The sequence below is a fragment of the Varanus komodoensis genome, unplaced genomic scaffold, assembly GCF_004798865.1.
Source record: "Varanus komodoensis strain SLA01 unplaced genomic scaffold, ASM479886v1 scaffold2, whole genome shotgun sequence".
Lineage (NCBI taxonomy): Eukaryota > Metazoa > Chordata > Lepidosauria > Squamata > Varanidae > Varanus > Varanus komodoensis.
In genome coordinates, this window is record NW_025335568.1 from 55,158,347 (window position 1) to 55,176,589 (window position 18,243).

The window sequence follows — 18,243 nt, forward strand, 5'->3', positions numbered from 1 at the left end:
AGGGGTGAAATGACAGAAATAACTTTGGAAATATTATGCCTCTGATAAAACAGGGCATTTTGGAGGGCATTCATTCATAGGGCCACTATCAGGCACCAATGACTTGACAGCAGCAGACAATCACAACTCAAGTGATTCTCAGAAGTGGTCTCCATTGCAAAGGAGCACGTGGCAAAGGGAAAACAAGGAGAATCCCGTTCAGACGAACAACTGCTATGCCCCCTTCTGTCATCCTGGCAAGGATGAGCCCGAGGATAAGGCCCATGGAAACTGAGGGGAGCGGCTTCTCCAGCTTGGTGCCTACTTCATATTTTGGGCCACAGCTCCTGCCATCACCAGCCAACAGGAGCTGTGGGGGGGGGGGGGGCACCAGTGTGGGACAGGATTGCCTAGTATATTATAGTACACACAGTTAAGCTCTCTGCGATTCAGTGATTGCTAGGTCCACCTTTTAATGATAGGGAACATTTTTTAAGAGTTCTCTAAGTACTCTGCTTTGCAAAGGGGCAAGGCAGGATCATGAGATGATTGTTCTTCCAGTCTTTTCTTCACTATGAAACAAACAACAACCCTAAGCTGTTTTTCAGTCATTGTAACACCCCAGTGCCTGAACTCATCTGAAACTTGGCATTTATCTTGCCTGGAGACACTTCCGTTATGTGTGCTGATTGCACATGGGGCAGGAAGGAAAAACAAATCACTCACCTCCTCCACAAAGAAATGTGCAGCACAAACTGCTGCAACTATCCTTTTCCAACAACAACATTTTGCAGTTTTATTACAGATACCTCTGTGCTGCCTGTAATTTTCAGAAGAATGATCCATAAGAAGCACAGGGGAATAATTACATCATTTTTGTGTGTCAATATCTCAATATAAGGCTGCAGAAAAATCCTGGCACGATTCATCTGCAACCTGGCAGGGCAGATCTCCTCAGAACAGGCAGCTGCTCCAGAATATTTCATCCAATACCACTTAAAATTTAAAAATGTCATTCTCGGTTCTTTTAAAATAAGTAAAAATATAAGGGTGTATAGCACAAAATCCACTGCACCTTTCTTTCTCAAATTTGGCTGGCATATGCCTGAAAAATCTTTCAATTTCTAACCAACAGAATTTTTTTTTGTTTTTCCATGATAACTCTTGCGAGGCATCAAGTCTCAGATTTCCAAATCTTGATTCAGGCTCAGAACCTAAATCAAAGTAGACAGTCTCCTAATCAGTTCAAATAGAATGGGAACATTTTGTGAAATGTTAAATAGGGGTTTAGTGTATACCTCTATACTTCAGGAGCTAATATTTCCATTTTCTCTTTAGATTTATTGAAAGAAAGAAAGAAAGAAAGAAAGAAAGAAAGAAAGAAAGAAAGAAAGAAAGAAAGATCATTAAGCATTACTGAAATAAAAAAGACTGATAAACGTCACATTTATTTTCCAAAGAACAACAACGTACTTAAATGCCAGAAAGCAAGCAACATTGCTTAAGTTCATTGACTTGAGAAAACATTCTTTTATACTGCATCGTTCTAAAATAAATACTTTAGAGAAACAGAGAGCAAGCCATTATACCTTGGTTTTCATTTTCTTTCAGATAGAAACTGCTAGAACAAACATTCCTACTAGTTTACGTTGCCTGTGTTTTTATGAAGTTAATAACTGAACTGTCAATCAAGGCCTATATAAATACAGTAGTTGAATGCTTTCTGCTTTAGAAGCACTCTTATTTACAAGAGCAGCCAGCCAAGATTTTGAAATGACTGCACGGTCTGTTTGCTTTGATCTCTTTTATGCCCCAGTCTCTCAATACCTGTTAGTTTGCTATTTATGATACCTTTGTGTATTTAGGCATGAGAGGAACAGCTGTAGAAAAGCCACACTTTTCAAGAAAATCACTGTTTGAAGGGGGGAAATGCATCAAATAGTACACTGGATTTTTTTAAATCTCAAGATAAAGTAATTTTTGATGCAAAGGAACTGAAAGCAATGATATTCCAAAATTAAGTTCAAAAGTGTTATTTCAGCATACACCAGCTCTGTGGCTAAACAAATAACACTCATACTGCTTAGTATTTAAGAAATTTCCAGGACATCCTAAACTAATCTCTACTGATTTATTTCCTTTGATTACAGCCTTGAAGGATTATCACAGCTCCACTACCAAATGGAACAAGTGTTTTTAACATTATGAAAGAGCTTTCTCTAACAATGAGGCACAAAGTCTTGCAAAAATTGCATCACATCTGCTTCATAATTTCAAGAAAAGGGTCTATGTATCTCCCTTCCCCCCTCTCCCAAGCAAACCAAGTAGCTGCTGTAACCAATGGTAAGAAGTTCCCCACCATCAACAGCTTCACAAGAACAGCAGTCCTTCAAGGAAACTCACTGCCCTATAGACACTTGGGCAGCCAAGAATAATACATTTTAAAAAAAAATCAGTGAAGAATAACATTCCAGACTAAAGAAAACTAAAGAAGGAGAAGAAGAAATGACCAAAGACATGAAAAGCCAAAAAACATGCCTTTGGCATTGTTGCTGGGAGAACTAGAAAAGAAAATGATCCCCATCCAAAGATATGTGTATACATAGAATGCCTCTACTCTGAAGGGAAGGAATGAGGGCCACCTCTATAGTTAGTGCTCTAGATTACAATGCTGTAGACTAATTCTGCGCAGGCACTGATCCCAGAAGTGAGACTGTACACACACACACAAATAAGGTATAAAAATGAAAAAAAGTAGCAGGCCCATGAAGCTCAGTGGCAGAGTCTATGTTCTGCATGCAAAAGTTCTCAGGTTCAATGCACAGGATCTGCAGAGAAGATTCACAGGATCTCCAGAAAATATGGTATCTCACTCCATTCTCAACATTCTCTGATCCAATATAAGGCAGCTTCCCCTGTCCTTAACAATCTTGCAGGGAACACATAAACTCCATTAATTCACCCAAGCATGTTGCAAATTGAGTCATGCTGCTGAAGTGTAACAGTCCCCTAAAGAAGCTGGCAGTACTCAAGAATGAAACATGTACATGTAACCTCTTAATGCAGCAATAGAAATTATGTGATCTTTAGGCAGTATCCAAAATGGTGTTGGTGCTTGAAACAGACGGCTTCCCTTCACTATGCTGCCTGATATTCAGAATTTCTCTCTGTTCCTTATAATTGCACATAAAGTTATGGAAACATAAGACATGCTGTTTATTTGTTAAGATGCTATATCTCTCTTAAATAAGCAGACTTTTTCCAGTAAAGGATGTTTTAAAACACCATCTTTTAAGAATTTTTTTTAAAGCCCCATTTAGAACAAGGCCACAAAAACTCCTTGACCCAAACTCCTTGACCCAGATGAGGGATGAGGCAGGCGGGCCAATTATAAAGTGCCCCGTGTTTCTACTGTATAGCCTGCAAGCAGCGGGAGCCACCCAAACCATGGCACCAGAAACTTTGCTGCAAGGGAGGGAAGGCAGGAAGTTGAAGTTTCAACTCTTTACATGGGCAGATGATTCTCTCACATCTCAAAAGAGACTGCTACTCTGACTGCTAATGTGCTATAACTAGTTAAGTCTAAAAAAAAGAATTGCATTGCTAAGTTTCATTTTAAGTCTACAGAAAGGGAGAAGTTACTTGCTCATGAAAGCTTTACCTGTTCAGTGTTGTACAAATTAATTTGAGTCAGGTTGGTTCATATGTTTGTCATACCAGGAATGGGCAGTGTACTGGTGCACAAACACTACAAGCAAAGCACTTGAGGACAACAATTTAAACAAAATGTCCATAGAAACCGGGGATAATGAAAATGGTTGCAGCCACAGTTGCTCACCCAAGCTGCCTCCTGCCCTGACTACTATCTAGGTCACCTGGGCCCACTCCCACCATCCTTCTCTATTCATCTTCTCTGTCCAGGTAAGCTTTAAGGGAAGCTGTCCCAGCGCCTTCTGAACCTGGGTGCCACCTCCAACTGATTTTACCTTCCAGAGTACCTTTTATTAAGAAATAAAAGACTGTCAGTCCACAGTGAATTTCAGAAAACCCACCACTCAAGTCTAATTGAATTAAAATCCCAAACAGTGATATCATTAGGATATACATTAAGTTAAAATATATGAAATAAATTCAAACTGATGAAAGATTTCCATTACAGATACAGGTTGCAGACCAGCAGTGTGCAAGTATTCCTGAAATATGCATGTAGTGGCTGAAGAGAAAAACAATAAACCCACAATGAGTACTGTGCTATTGCTTGAATAGGTGAATCACTTTATAAGATGGACATGATCCTGATATATTCCTTAGCTTCTCACACAGATTCAGTCATTTTAAGTTCCACACTTTCTGCAATTAAAACAAAAGAAAACAACTTCATTTTCCAACTTTGTGTGCTTATGCCTTCCCTTAGCAGGATACGCCGTTCAATGATTAGCAATGCCAGAATTATTTTATCCACTAAATTCACTCTCTTTCATATGTACATCCTTACTCAACTCAGGGCCTCCTTTGAAAACCAGGATAGCTACATGCCTCTGTCTGCAGCCTGTACTTCATGGGTGTTTGCCAATTTGCACACAAATGCACTCAGGATGGAATGAGACTGCCATTAATACACAGGGGAGATGGATTTGGATGAAAAAAATGAAGGCACACAGAGAACTTACGGCACTGAGAACAATTAATGATTAAAGGCATGGTACTACAGAAGAGAAGGCAGAGTTCCAGAGAATCTGCCTTGCCAACTATTCAAAGTCTGAATAGTTTTCCTGATCAGTGCTACTAAGACATTAACTGAAATTCAAAGAAGTCGGCAATCAAAAAGCCAGTAAATGAAAGATCATTACTCGTTTTCCAAAGCTGTAAACAGAAGATAAGTGTGCTTCAGGAAGTTACTGGTATGCCGTGTAGTACCATAGTTCAGTAGCGCAGACCATTTTCTTCCCCATTCTCATCCCTTATTCAGTATTTTTATATATCTGTCCAAAAGCATGGATGGTAATTCATGCTTAGCATCATTCCTCAGCAGAAGTTTAAACAGTTAGTTTTACACAGTTAAAAAAAACTTCCACTACAATTGCACCTAAGTATAAACTAAAGAAAGATTCAGTATCTGTACCAGCTCTCTGTACCTGCTAGAAATACGTTTTCAAGCACGTGTCTTATTTACTTATACACCTTAGTATATAATCCCACTGTAGGATGAAGACCTTGTAACAATTCAGGAAAAGGGAAAAAATCTTCCACCAACAATGAAGATTAAATTTTCTTGGCTGTTATGGGTTCACACCCATACACTTTCAAGTTTAATACCAACTCCTGCACTAAAGGAGGAGAAACAAAAATGCAAACAAAAAGTCCAAGTACACAGCATTTTCATTTCTTGTCATAAAGTTTTTTAAAAGCACATTTTGAAAGTGATTTGGGAAACAAAAACACTGTAGTTTAGGTGTAACACATTAACAATGTTCCCCAAAGTATACTTTAATGAACATTACTGAGACAGCTAACCAGACCTCCAATGTCACTGTCAGTAGTACTTAACTTGCCCATCCTTGCATCATCACAGGCTTCACACAGGTAAATAACAGCATCTGAGATACACATTTACTGTGTATCAAAACACTTGCTAGGAAATGAGGATTTGATTTGTTTTAAATAACTGAACTTCTTTATCAGTGGAATTTATGTCACAGAAGCAAACATGAAATCATTACCAAAAATCAAGTGGGAATTATGAGATTTCTTAAAGTTTTAGATAGATTTTACCATATGCATCTGTGTGTGAACTGCAGCTTATGCAACAGAGGTCTTTACTCTTTATACTCTTATTCATCATGTTCTACAGGTGAGGGGAAAAACATGTGCTAGGCTTTCTGTTAAGATACACCCATTCCATGCAGAATTAAAAGAGGTATGAAAAGGTCAAGAGGAGTGCAGGAGTAATGAGCCAGGGGAAATGGTTAGAGAAGAGTAGAAGGATTGTTTCGTTGAGTAGGAGTGAAGGGAGTGGAAGTCATCTGGGTGTGAATATATTTTCTACCATTAGTTTTAAATTTATCTACAAAAGAGTTTGGTTAAGGGAGGGAAACATAAATGTTAAAATAGTGTAAGCTACCCTGCCCTGCACCTGCAACAAGGGTAAAGCATACATGATTTAAACATACCCATGAATTAAATGTAAACCTGTGGTTTTCAACTGGTTGGGAAGGTGCTCTTTTGTTATTCTTTAACAATGTGTATTGCTGCAATTGATTCTTCTAAGAATTAAATATTTTAAACTGTCTGACTCCTTGTTTTCTTTCAAAACATTCCATAACATCCTTCTGGATTTTCAGCTTGCATGTGGAAATGAACACTGTAGTTGAGTGATCCTCAAAGGAACGTTCTGGGACAAGTCACAACCATAAGAAAGAGGTTTCCCTGATCATTACATAGTCTGGCGAATCAGGTTTAACATTCATACTGATTGCACCAGCCCATGAGGCCTAATGTTAAGAAGCGCCCTCTGCTGCCAAATTAAGTCAGAAGGTATGGGAGGTGCACCAACACAACATCTGCGGAAACAAAAACCATTTTTATGAAAGGGCTCCTACCTTCAGGCTTCTCAATTCTAAAACATTGGCTCATTTAAAATGACCCAGAAAGTAACATAAAACGCATTTTGACTGTATTCCAAACACAGTACAACTTGGAAACAAAGGGTGCCTGAAGGTAATTAAATTACATATAGTTGCTGTAGGTACACTGTTCTGCAACAAAACCATGCATCAAGGGAGACATCTAGTGGTTTTTATTTCAAAAGTGACTGAAATGCTGAACCAGGATAGATAAATATAAAGTGTAGATTCTATGTTGTAAGTCGTCCATTCTATCTTGAAAGCCATCCCGAGATGCCAAGGCATGAGGGGACAGCATATAAAAGTTTTAAATAAATAAATAAATAAATAAATAAATAAATAAATAAATAAATAAATAAAATTTATAATCTCATTATAATTTGCAGGTAAAAGATCGGATTCCAAAGTGATCACTTAAAATGCAACAGTGCGATCTGCAGCTGCTTGGAAGTATAATACATGTTATTTATTCCTCACAAATCTTACAAACTGAAAAACAGGGTATGTCAGGACCACCAAGCACAAGATGTCCGGTAAATATCTGGGCTGCATATTTACTTTTTGCACCATTGCTTATCCCCTGAAGAGTTTGGGATTCCCAAGGTCTTAACCAACATCACTCTTGCTTTGATACCACATGCTCTTTTCTGTCTTCCTAACAGCACTTTGTACAATGAGACACCTTGGCCACAATCCATTGCAGTAGATTTGCTTTAGCCCATTTAAATCAGAGCTCTAACTGTAATTGTAAGCAAGTCTAACTTCCTGTAGGATTGCAGCCCTTAGTATGTGCCTTCCTTGGACCATGTGCTTTACTCTTGCTCCCTTCTCACTCTTTGTTCTGCTAGACCTCTCAGTCTTGCCATTAACTGCTTTGTTACCCACTTCTGGTCAGAGTACATTCAGGAATTAGACTTTTCTAGTCTCTTTTCCCTAATACAAATGAGCCACATATAAGTTCTTTCACATGCCAGATCAGCTTATTATTATTCCATGCTCTGCCACTCCTATCTCAAAAAACTTTTTCCTGTAGGGAAACTTTAGATATGTGAAAGTCAAATTATCCATGGATTCCAGTCATTTGCAAATATGTCTACAGCTAGTCACTATAAGCTCTAGATAAATTCATCTGCATAGCATATTTGTTTTTGAAAGCCAATTCTAAGTAGTTTCAGATACTACGTACATATACACATAAGTTCAAACTTTACTGTTCCACATTTTCCATGTGATGAATGCATTTTTCCTACAATTAAATATTAATAGGGTAATACATGTAGATCAGTAGCGACACACTGAATTGTGAATTAGTAACATGTAACACACTTTAGTTCCAGTTACCACCTGTTGATTGTAATTTTAAAAGAGGGAGATGCAGGAGTGGTGGGGGAAAGTTTAAAACTTTAAAAAAGATCATAAAGGTATTTAACTAGCTCCTTACAAACATCTAAATGCATTCCTTTCTGTAGGCACAAACACACATGGCCAAGTTCCTCAAGAAGTCTTTGGAAATGAAGAGGCTCTGTTTCACTCAACAGCCGACTTGGAGCTCCATTTTAAACCAAATTTAACACTTGGTGCTCACAGTAGCTTTTTTTTTTTTAACCACACAGCTTAATGTTTGGCATCAGATCTGAAACAAGCTCAGAAATGGTTTAGTAACATTATGCTTCATATACATCCATAAAAGTAAGCAAAATTGCACAGATTGTTCTTGGCTGTGGCATATTTACAGAGGCATTTCTTAGCATCAGAAGGAACATACCTGTTTTTCTTTGAGTTCTCATCCTTTCCTCTCTTTACTCCAAATATTCTTGTAATGAGGGTACTAAAAAGAAGTGTAGATGAATTCCGCACCTGATATATCAAGCAAAATAAAAATTAGTGCTAAGCAGCATTTTCTGGAATGTTTATATTCTGTATATGACATGCTTGCTAAAGAAGGAACTAAACAGGCAAACTAAAGTTTTCTTCCTACATGGAGGAAGCCAATTTGCTTAAAAATGTAACTTCAATTATATGACATAATCTCTTCAACAATTAGAGTGGTTAAGGAAACATATAAAATATAAGGGTTAGCTATGATGATTTAATGAGCAGAGAACTTAAATAAGATGGCTTCCATATATAAGAATTTGGAGTGAGGGAGATTGTATAAATAGATGCTATGCCTGCCCTTCTGCACCCCAGAGCTGGTGAAGAGACTTGGGGACAGTTGGAGAAGAGGACAGTTTGCCCTTTAATGTCTTGCTACAAGCATCCCCACTCCCGCCTTCACTACCCTCACTGCAGAGGGAAGCATCTGGCCTTGCTCTCTAGCAGCCTCCTCCTGGACTTATAGGCAGGCCTACTGGTTTGCCCCTTTGGGATGCCACAAGGATAAGGGTGCCTTTCTGCTTCTCCCTCACTACTGTCCTGAGTATGTGGGTCTGGGACTGGGACTGTGGCTGAGAGGGTGGCTATGGGGCCTACTGAGAAGACAGTGGGGGTCCCAATTAGTGTAGTGGTGGGTTAGAGAGAGAGAAGGTGTCAGGAGGAAGACAGACCAGGAAAGGGGAATGCAGACAAAGAGCTAACTGCTGTGCTGTTCTCCAGTTCTACCTCCACCTGTGGGGTTTTATGGTTGCCATGTCACCCTGATTTGGACAGGGATAGCCTGGCTTCAGGAATCTATGCTTTGGTAATCTCTAAATTCAATTACAGCAATGTAATCTAGGTGAAGCTGCCCTTGAAGATGACTCAAGAAGCCACAGATGGTGCATAATGTGGCAGCCAGGTTAATAATCAGGACTCGCAGCTCCAAACACACTTGCACTGGCTGCCTGTATGCTTCTTGTCCCAATTCAAGGTGCTGGTTTTATCTTATAAAGCCTTACATATTTTAGGATTGCTTATCCTAACCGTGATCTACTTTGGACACTCCTCTCCAACTCTGGGAACTTCCCCCAAGTGCCAACTCCAAGGGATGCATGTAAGATAGAAACTGGAGGGGGGGCTTCTCTGTGGTGCCCCCACTGTCTGATTCACAACCTCCCCTCTACTGCCTGGCTGGCATCAAATCTGTCATCTTTTCAGTGCCCAGTTAAGACACTCTTTTTTTCCCCAAGGCCTTAAAAGACTTGCTTGGCCAGCCAGGGGCCTGAGGAGTGTTTCAGCAGAGTATCTCTTTGCCATTGTCTTTTGCAGGTGTTTTAAACTTTAGTGTTTCTTGATTTTATTATTATTGCATTTTTGTCTGCACCCCACTCCCCACCACACACACATCAAACGGAGCAAGCTGCAATCTTTGTTCTAGGCCCTCAGTTCCCAGTTCCCATTTTCTCAGTACCCAGAGAGATCCTCAATGCCAAATCCAAACACTTTCAGCAGATAGAATCATGAAGATTATATAATCACTCCATTCTGATTCTGGAGACTCAAACAGGAGGCTGCAGGTTTCCCACAGGAAATGCCAGATCCTGAGATTAACATGGTACCTCTAGGATGCAAATCCAGTTATCCAAACATTCTTTTTATCATATCATGCAATTTGAGTCAACAGTATCTCATGGAAGGAACCATTTTCTGGTCCCTAGGCAGCACCTGTGAGGCCACAGGATAGCTCAGATTACACAATCCAAGGCCAGAGATAGCATTTTGACCTTGTTTCAGGTAAATGGAGAACAGTCCCCACTCCGTCACTGGCTGCCCTCTAAGCTCAAGAAAGTGATCTTAAAGATTGGAGAAAGAGAGGTATATTTTGGTGGGCAGGAAGGAAACATGACTGAAATGGCCTGGATATGAGTTATTATGATGCCTCTCCAGCCTCCTTCCCTCTGTCTCCAAAATGGTCTAACCAGACAAGCAAAGAGCTATGTCCAACTTATAATGTAAAGCATGAGGATACGGAGATGAAGACTGATTCTGCCATTGTTCCTACTCTGCATAGGATGACCACAATCCTCTGAGTTGGGAGGGGGGCAATCACTGAAAGCATGACTCAAAGGACTGTGCCCTGGGAGTAGCCATTGGAAGAAACAAAGCACAAATTCAGCACATTCATATTAGAACTTGAGAAATTGTAGTGTCTTTCAAAATACCTATTGCCTGATTTAATTAAGCATGTGTATTAAAAAACACAGTATCATCTTGAGATGTGGTATCAGGACTGAAAATTACCAAGCAGGCCAACACAAGTTAAACTTAATTACCTTTGATTAGATATCAAAATCTTAATAAAAAGTGTAGAGTAAGTGGGCTTCAATATGAATCACCCAACTAGAACCCTTTTTCCAGGTCTGAAGGAAAATACAGCTGTTATTTTTTAAGTCAAATGTTCAGCATTCATTGAATGAAAAGGAACAAAAATGAAATGAAACCAAACGAAAAGCTAGTTGATGCAAAAGAGTATCAAGAGCCAAATTTCAATGGTGCTGTAGGCTGTTTTATAGCATTTTCCCTATGCTAGCATGCTGTCCACTCAACATACATTCCATATAACTCTATAAAAAGAATTCATAAACATTCAGTCAAACATTGTAGTGTTATTGTGAAACATAATCAATGCCCTGGTTACCATCATTAACATGTGGCTTTCCAACTTAATACACTCAAAGTAAAGGATTGACTTACTGCCCAGACAGAAGATGTAAAACCTAATATTGCTGCTCGCATTCCATCTGCCACATAAGGAATGATGTTTTCTCCTAAGCGTGTATCCTTGAATAAAGCCCTCAGGATATTTAAAGCATGGACCTGGAGGTGGTGCAGAAAGACAAATACCCATATAGATTTAGTTGTTGAAAATAACCCCCAAATTATGTACTTCAACCTTGTTCACTAGAACTATAGAAAGATAGCAAACCTGGATCAATAGCTCCAAATCTATGATAAAGCAAGCTAAGTCAACAATTTTAACTGTTATACTGAACAAACGCACTATCAAAAAAAGAGGTTTTACAGCAACTTTCACACTGAAACTTTCACACTGTTCTACATGTACTTGTTGTTGCATGATATAATTGTCTGCAGTGATATCTTCCAGAATTAATAATTTTTGGGATGGAAGTTTGAGTTTCATCTCTTCTGCTAAACAGCAATTTCATAGAACACACAAGTTTTCTTTTTTATCATTTACTTAGGTTGCCAAAGATGTCTGAGCTTTTAATTATTTAGATAAATTACCCTCTGTTTAGGGTAAAAAATTTGGAAACTGTCACACAGAGGCTGTCTGCATACAACAGTGGTGTTTAGCAGCAAGTCAGGGTAATTAACTCACAACCTGCAGTGTTGCAAACCACTTTTAGTTTGGAGAAGCACCCTAAGAACATCCCATTGACAGGCTGTTGGTGTGATGTCCACACTTGGACAGTATGAGGTATTTGTGGTTTTAAAAAACGCTCCCCTACTGACACTACATCATGGAGTCAGGAGCTGGAGCCATCTGGTCTGTGCCTGAGAAACTCCTCTGCTCTGAGTCCCCTCCCAACAACTGTACATCTTGGTTATTTCCATAGACTGTCTGTCCACCAGGGGAGACTGTTCTTGAGATAGGCATCTACCCTTCTCTCATCTCAGTATCTCTGCAAGTCCCACATCCCCGCTCCCATTCTTCACCCACTTCTCCATCTGATTCTGATCCTTCTGAAGCCATACCAGTAGTGCTTAAGAATGAGTGCCCAAATCTAGTACACTCCCAACACCAAGCTAATATGTATATCAGTGAACCTTTATGCTTCACATACAATCACTGGAATGAATTTGAAATTAGGGATTGGATGAACCCTTTCTGAATCCATCCCTCCAGAATTCTTGAGCTTCCTTTCATGCTTGGGATGATCCAGCAAAGCAAGCTGAGTCAAGTGGAATTCTGTGAATGCTCATGGACTACTGGTTGCACAACCAGCAACTTTCCTGTTGGGGCAGCTACAGGACGGGAAAGAGGGGAGCTGTGAGGGCGCACCAACCACCATTCCCAGCAACCAACCTCCTTCCCTGCTTGCTGTGGCTGGCGGCAGCGTAAGTAGAAAATGAGCACAGTACGTGGGTGCGCCAACTGCCATTTTTGGAGGACAACCTTCTTCCTCACTCACTGCCGCCAGTGGGTGTGAAGAAAGGCACTACTTGCACAGTGCTGGGGTTCAAGTCCTGTTGAGGGCCCCACAAATGGTGGGCAGGCTCACCAGAAACTCAGACTCCAGGCTGTGCAAAGTAGGTGAGTCTAGGAAGTTGAAACCAAGGAAGCAAACAGGACAAGCATACTTCAGAGTATATCAGGTGTAAAATATGTGAAGTTCTGCAGACAGTTGGAAGCAGTAAAGCATTTGCTTTGCTGACTGACAGGGCAAGTAACATGAAAGTGTCATGAGAGATCATAATGGAGAAGTACCCACACATTACTGCAAAGGGATGTGCATATCATGGAGCCAGTGCAGTGCAGTGGTTAAGAGTGTGGGACTGGGACTCAGACGATCTGGGTCTAGTCCCCACTCAGCCGTGGAGCCAACTGGGTGACTTTGGGCCAGTCACAGGCTCTCAGCCCAGCCTACCTCACAGGGTGGTTGTTGTGGGGATAAGATGGAGGAGGAGAATGATGTAAGCTGCCTTGAGCCCTTTGTAGGAAAAAGGCAGGATATAAATCGAAAAAATAAAAATAAAAATAAAATAAATAAATAACTTGCTTTTTAATGAACCTAAACACCTTTTAAAAGACCTACAGATGAGCAAAAGAAGTTACAGAACATGTAAAGGTACTCAAAAGTTGTAGCTGCAATCTTCAAAAAAAGCAAGAAGGAAAAATGGAAGGAGCAACACAGAAGCTCTCTCTCAAAGCTCTTTCTCAAAATTGATAGGATGGAGTGGTGATCTTCTTTGAAAATATCCTAAAGAACAAAGATGCTTTTTGGGGAAATAGTAACAGCTGAGAATCATAATGTACCTAGAACTGTAAGGAACCATACCAAATGTCTTCTGTATTCAGCTGCAGAAATCCCTAAAGACTATAAAGACAATTTCTTCAGTAAGCACTGCATCTGAAACAAACAATACGCTTGGGACAGAAACTATTTACCTAATGATCAAGATAAAAACCAAATGATTTTGAGAATCTAAACTTATATCCACTTAGAAGTACTGAAGAAAGTAAATTGAATTTTTTTTATAAGAAAATGTGAAGAATTTTGCTCTCATCCAATTCATGCTGCTACCAATCTGCTGGTCCACGATTCAAATCTAGTGCAGCTCACGCATTTGATTGGATTACAAAACAAGCAGCACACTTAGGATTCGATATTGGAAAAGTACTTTTAAAGTTACAGGATACAGAATGTCTTTGTGGATTTGGTCAAGAAATGCCCTCTGGGATTCTGTTAAGCACATTCCTCCTGCAACGTGATGACAGGGACCTGGCTTCTGATTCCGCTTGCTTCCTGACTACTTCAAATTCTTTCATCTTCTGCAGCATGTGAAAGAACCTGGTGAGCATTTGGAAATACACTAAATCAAGAAATATGTTACGTGAAAAGACAGAGAAACTTATTTCAATCTGGCCAAACCTTCGATTTTAAGAAGTCCCTGATAACTAAGATGAAGAAGCAGAAGAAATAGCAAATGAAACTGATCACATCAGATCAAATAATGAAGTCAATTTCATCTATATTTATCAAGTATTTATTCATTCAACTGCACCCCCTTTTACTGAGTTCTTTTGGTGCAAATGAATGCTTTATGTCTGCTTGACACTGTTGAGAAGAGGACTAAAGAAACGTAGCTTTCTTTGTTTTACTAGCATTGAAAAATATTTAAAACATTTAACATTAATATGAAAACAGTATTTTCTCTGTCATGGAATGCCCTCCATAACAAAGTCTGCCTGGCACCAACACTGTCATGTGTGAGGTTAAGATGGCAAACAAAGGGCATTTACACTGGCTATTTTATCAGATCCTGTATCTTACTAAAACTGTTTATAGCTGTTTTAAATTATTTCTGCTGTTAAATATGTTGTTATTATATTTTACATGTCTTCTTTATGTGTTTATCTCTCAATCCAATCTTCACAGCAACAGCCCTGTGAGGTAGGTTAGACTGCAAGTCAATGACTGGAAATCATACCTTAAAACAATAATTCTTTCAACCCCCTTTTTCAATTGCAGTGAACTGCCCAGAGAGTCAGCAAATGAATAGTATGCAAATGAAGTATATAATTTAAATGGGTTGGGATCTTTGCTATTTTATCGATAAGAGTTTTTATATAGACATGCAGAGACAGAAAATTTAAATAAAGGATTGACTGCCAAACAACTCTGCAGATGTTGATACATATTATTTTTAATGCTTAACATAAAGGTCATTGTAGGAAAACTTTGGCTATTCACTTGGTCACAGAGGGCACTAGGGATGTTGCTCAATATTGGAAAAATATTGAAATAAGGTCAATATTTCATTGACCTTAAAAAGCATCTACTGGTTTTTTCAAATATCTATTTGTTTAGTTTTTATTTGTAGTGATGAATGGTTGCCTATTTCACCATCTCTTTAAGAGTAAAGAGAGATTTGCTATTCTTTTCTACCAATATTTTAAAAACAGTATGTAAGTTGCTTACTGTAGTGTTCCTAAAGAAATGTATTTTGAAACATTTTAAACCAAGTAATACTTCTTGTAGATGGGAGATAAAAATTACATAAACAGTTTTGACTCCTCCCAAATGTAAATGCTTATACTGAGGTATCCAAAACATATTTACTGCAAAATTTCATTTTTTGCAGGTGCATGGTATTTTATAATTCATAGTTATTGTGACTGACCAGAGTATGTCTCTGAAGTTGTTCTAAGGCTTGTCGTCCCTCACCAATAGCAGGTTAAGGAGGTAACAACTGATCTGCTAGGTCAGATAAGTGACTGTATAGTCAAGCATTCAGTCCCCAGAAAATACTTAAAAAGAGTTTCCATTAGAGTATACAAGAAGATCGCAATAACCATCCCCCAATGTTCTTTCGTAGGATTCATTACGCATAATATTTTGGACAATTAATTCTAGAGGATAATTGTGCACTATATGTAATAGTACCTTTGGCTTGAATTTTCACCTAATGAACTTCATCTAGGACCCCAGGGGGCAGTCTAAATTGTATTATGATTCTACAGCGAGAGCCTAAACAAAACATATATTTACCCATTTTGCCTTGTGATACAATATGTATGTTACCTGAGGAATTGTGCTTGCTGGTACATTTGAAGGAGAAGCTAAACATATCAGTTCTTTCATTGTCATTTTTAGCAGTCCTGTTTTACCCTTCTTTGGTTCTGAAGCAAGTAAAGCCTAGATTTTTTAAAAAGGATATAGCAGAAAAGATACAAATTAACTCTTTTTGCAAACAGTACTGGTCCAGGAGAATTCTTGGGATTCAGATAGTTACATTTGTATTACACAGACACTTACAGGGTGCATCAGGATTTGTCTTCAAGCTCTCAAGAACTGGAAGAAGTGTCTTCTAATTATTAAAATCAAAATTAAAACAATGCTTTGCTGACAACCCAAAGTTATCCAAATTAACAACTAGCCAAAGAAAAATCCAAAAGACAAAAAAACCTGACATATGTAAGTATAAGCAGCAGAAGCAAAGTCTTTCAATTAAGGAAAAACATAAAATTACTATAAAATTTAGCTGTATTTTTCAATTTCATTTTCCATTTCATTAGGTCTAAGTTTTGCAAACACCCCAAGCACACACCATGGATTATAATGTCTCCATTTTATTAAAACTGACAATGTAATGCTGAATATATGGTAGAAGAGGAGTTGTGCCCAGCTGTCATATGAAGGGACAAAAGCAGGTTGCTTACATGTAACTGATGTTCTTAGAGTGGCCATCTGTGCATTCACACATATGGGTGCTGCCTGCACAGTGCCTAGGCCGGAAGATGAGAAAGCTAACAGTTTTTGGCGGGAAAAACTCCGCTCTCCTCCCCCTCCATAGTATAAATAGAGCAGAGTGTCTGCCATTTTATTCAGTCTTGGAGACCAAACGTTTGCCCCCTTGAGGTTGAAAGTATATGACAACAAACGTCACCGGTACCATAAATATTAAAGTATGGTACCGATGGAGAAGGTTGTCCACTCACCGACATTGAGCAGGGCCAGTGGGTGGGTTGTGTGAATGCACAGATGGTCACTCAAAGAACATTGGTTACAGGTAAGCAACCTACTTTTCGTCATGGCCTCTGTGCATCACATATATGGGTGATTAGCAAGCTTACCAGACTCGGACGAGGGAGGTGTCGTCAGCGAAGAATAAATGAGAGAACTGCTCTGCCAAAAGAGCAGTCCTGTCTGGCATGGACATCCAGCCGATAATGCTTGGCGAAAGTGCATGGAGCAGCCCATGTTGCAGCTCTGCAGATATCTTGAAGCGGAACTCCTGCGGCAAAGGCAGACTAAGCCGCTACTGCTCGCGTAGAATAACCTCTTGGAAACACATGTAAGTCTACTTTTGCTAGCTGGTATGCCAGGACAATAGTTTTGACGATCCATTTAGAAAGTCTCTGAGATGTGACTGGGGACCCCTTGTCATGCTCGGAATGCTTAACAAAGAATCTATTCGAACGACAGAAGGATCTGTACAAGATCTGTAAAAAGCCAAGCATCGTCAAACATCGAGCGTGTGAAAAGATCTTTCAATCGGATTCAAGGGCGATGGAAAGAACGCAGGCAAAACAATCTCTTGGCTCATGTGGAACGGTGTAGCCACCTTAGGCAGAAACGATGAATCCATCCGAAGAACGAACTTTTCTTTATGAAAATTCAAATACGGTGGGTCTATTCGAAGAGCACAAAGTTCTCTAGCTCTTCGAGCTGATGTGACCACTATAAGGAAGGCCGTTTTCCAAAAGACTAGGCATAGGTCAACAGTCGCCAAAGGTTCAAACAGGGGCTTTGTAAGCGCCTGAAGCACTACAGAAAGACTTCATGTTGGCATAACGGTGCACAGAAGGATGTAAATTCTGTAATCCTCTAATGAAATGCCGAACCATAGGTTGAGAGAAGACCGATGAGCCTTGTACAGTGTCACGATAATGTGATATGGCGGCTGCGTAAACTTTAATGGATGATGGTTTAAGTCCCAAGTGGTGCAGTTCCAAGAGGAATTGTAAGATATTCTCAATTGAAGCCATTCCAGGAGCGAATGAATGGCATTCGGCAAAAGATGAGAATCTCTTCCCTTTCGCATAAGACCGACAGGTAGACGGTCTCAAAGCAGATTCGAGAATCGCTTGAATATCTGGATCCAAAACTGTCGGTACCGAAGCGATCCCCGTCGAATTCAAGGGAGGGGTCGTTTGTACAGTTCGTCGAGCCGGGTTTTCTGGCGCTTGAGATGTCGTTGGTTTCAAGTCAGCAGCAAGATTTAGCTGATGCGCCAGGCCATCAAAGAGGTTAGGTCTGGGTGCTGGATTGCTCCATTCTGTTAACAACTGAGGAATTGTTGGGAGCCGAAGAAACACACCTCTGGACAATCGAAGGAGAGTGGTAAACCAAGGCTGGCTCGGCCACCACGGAGTTATTAATATCCCTGTGGCGTTGTCTTGAACTATTTTCGATGCAACTCTCGATAGAAGTGGGATTGGAGGAAAAGTACAGAAAGTCATATTGGTCCAAGGGAT

The 18,243-nt window shown here is 39.6% G+C and overlaps 1 protein-coding gene across 8 annotated transcripts in view; it reads right to left on the reverse strand.

Moving 5' to 3' along the window:
- The window catches only part of THADA (THADA armadillo repeat containing), a 160,936-nt gene that overhangs the window by 91,300 nt on the left and 51,393 nt on the right, over positions 1 to 18,243 (reverse strand). For 7 of the 8 annotated variants that reach the window (XM_044429404.1, XM_044429407.1, XM_044429403.1 and 4 more), the window contains 3 exons: positions 15,788 to 15,901; positions 11,214 to 11,336; positions 8,368 to 8,459 (listed from right to left, as the gene is read on the reverse strand). In XM_044429404.1, the coding sequence (XP_044285339.1) occupies positions 8,368 to 8,459; positions 11,214 to 11,336; positions 15,788 to 15,901 (329 nt within the window). The remainder of the gene's footprint in view (positions 1 to 8,367; positions 8,460 to 11,213; positions 11,337 to 15,787; positions 15,902 to 18,243) is intronic. The other variant, XM_044429406.1, reaches the window with a different exon arrangement.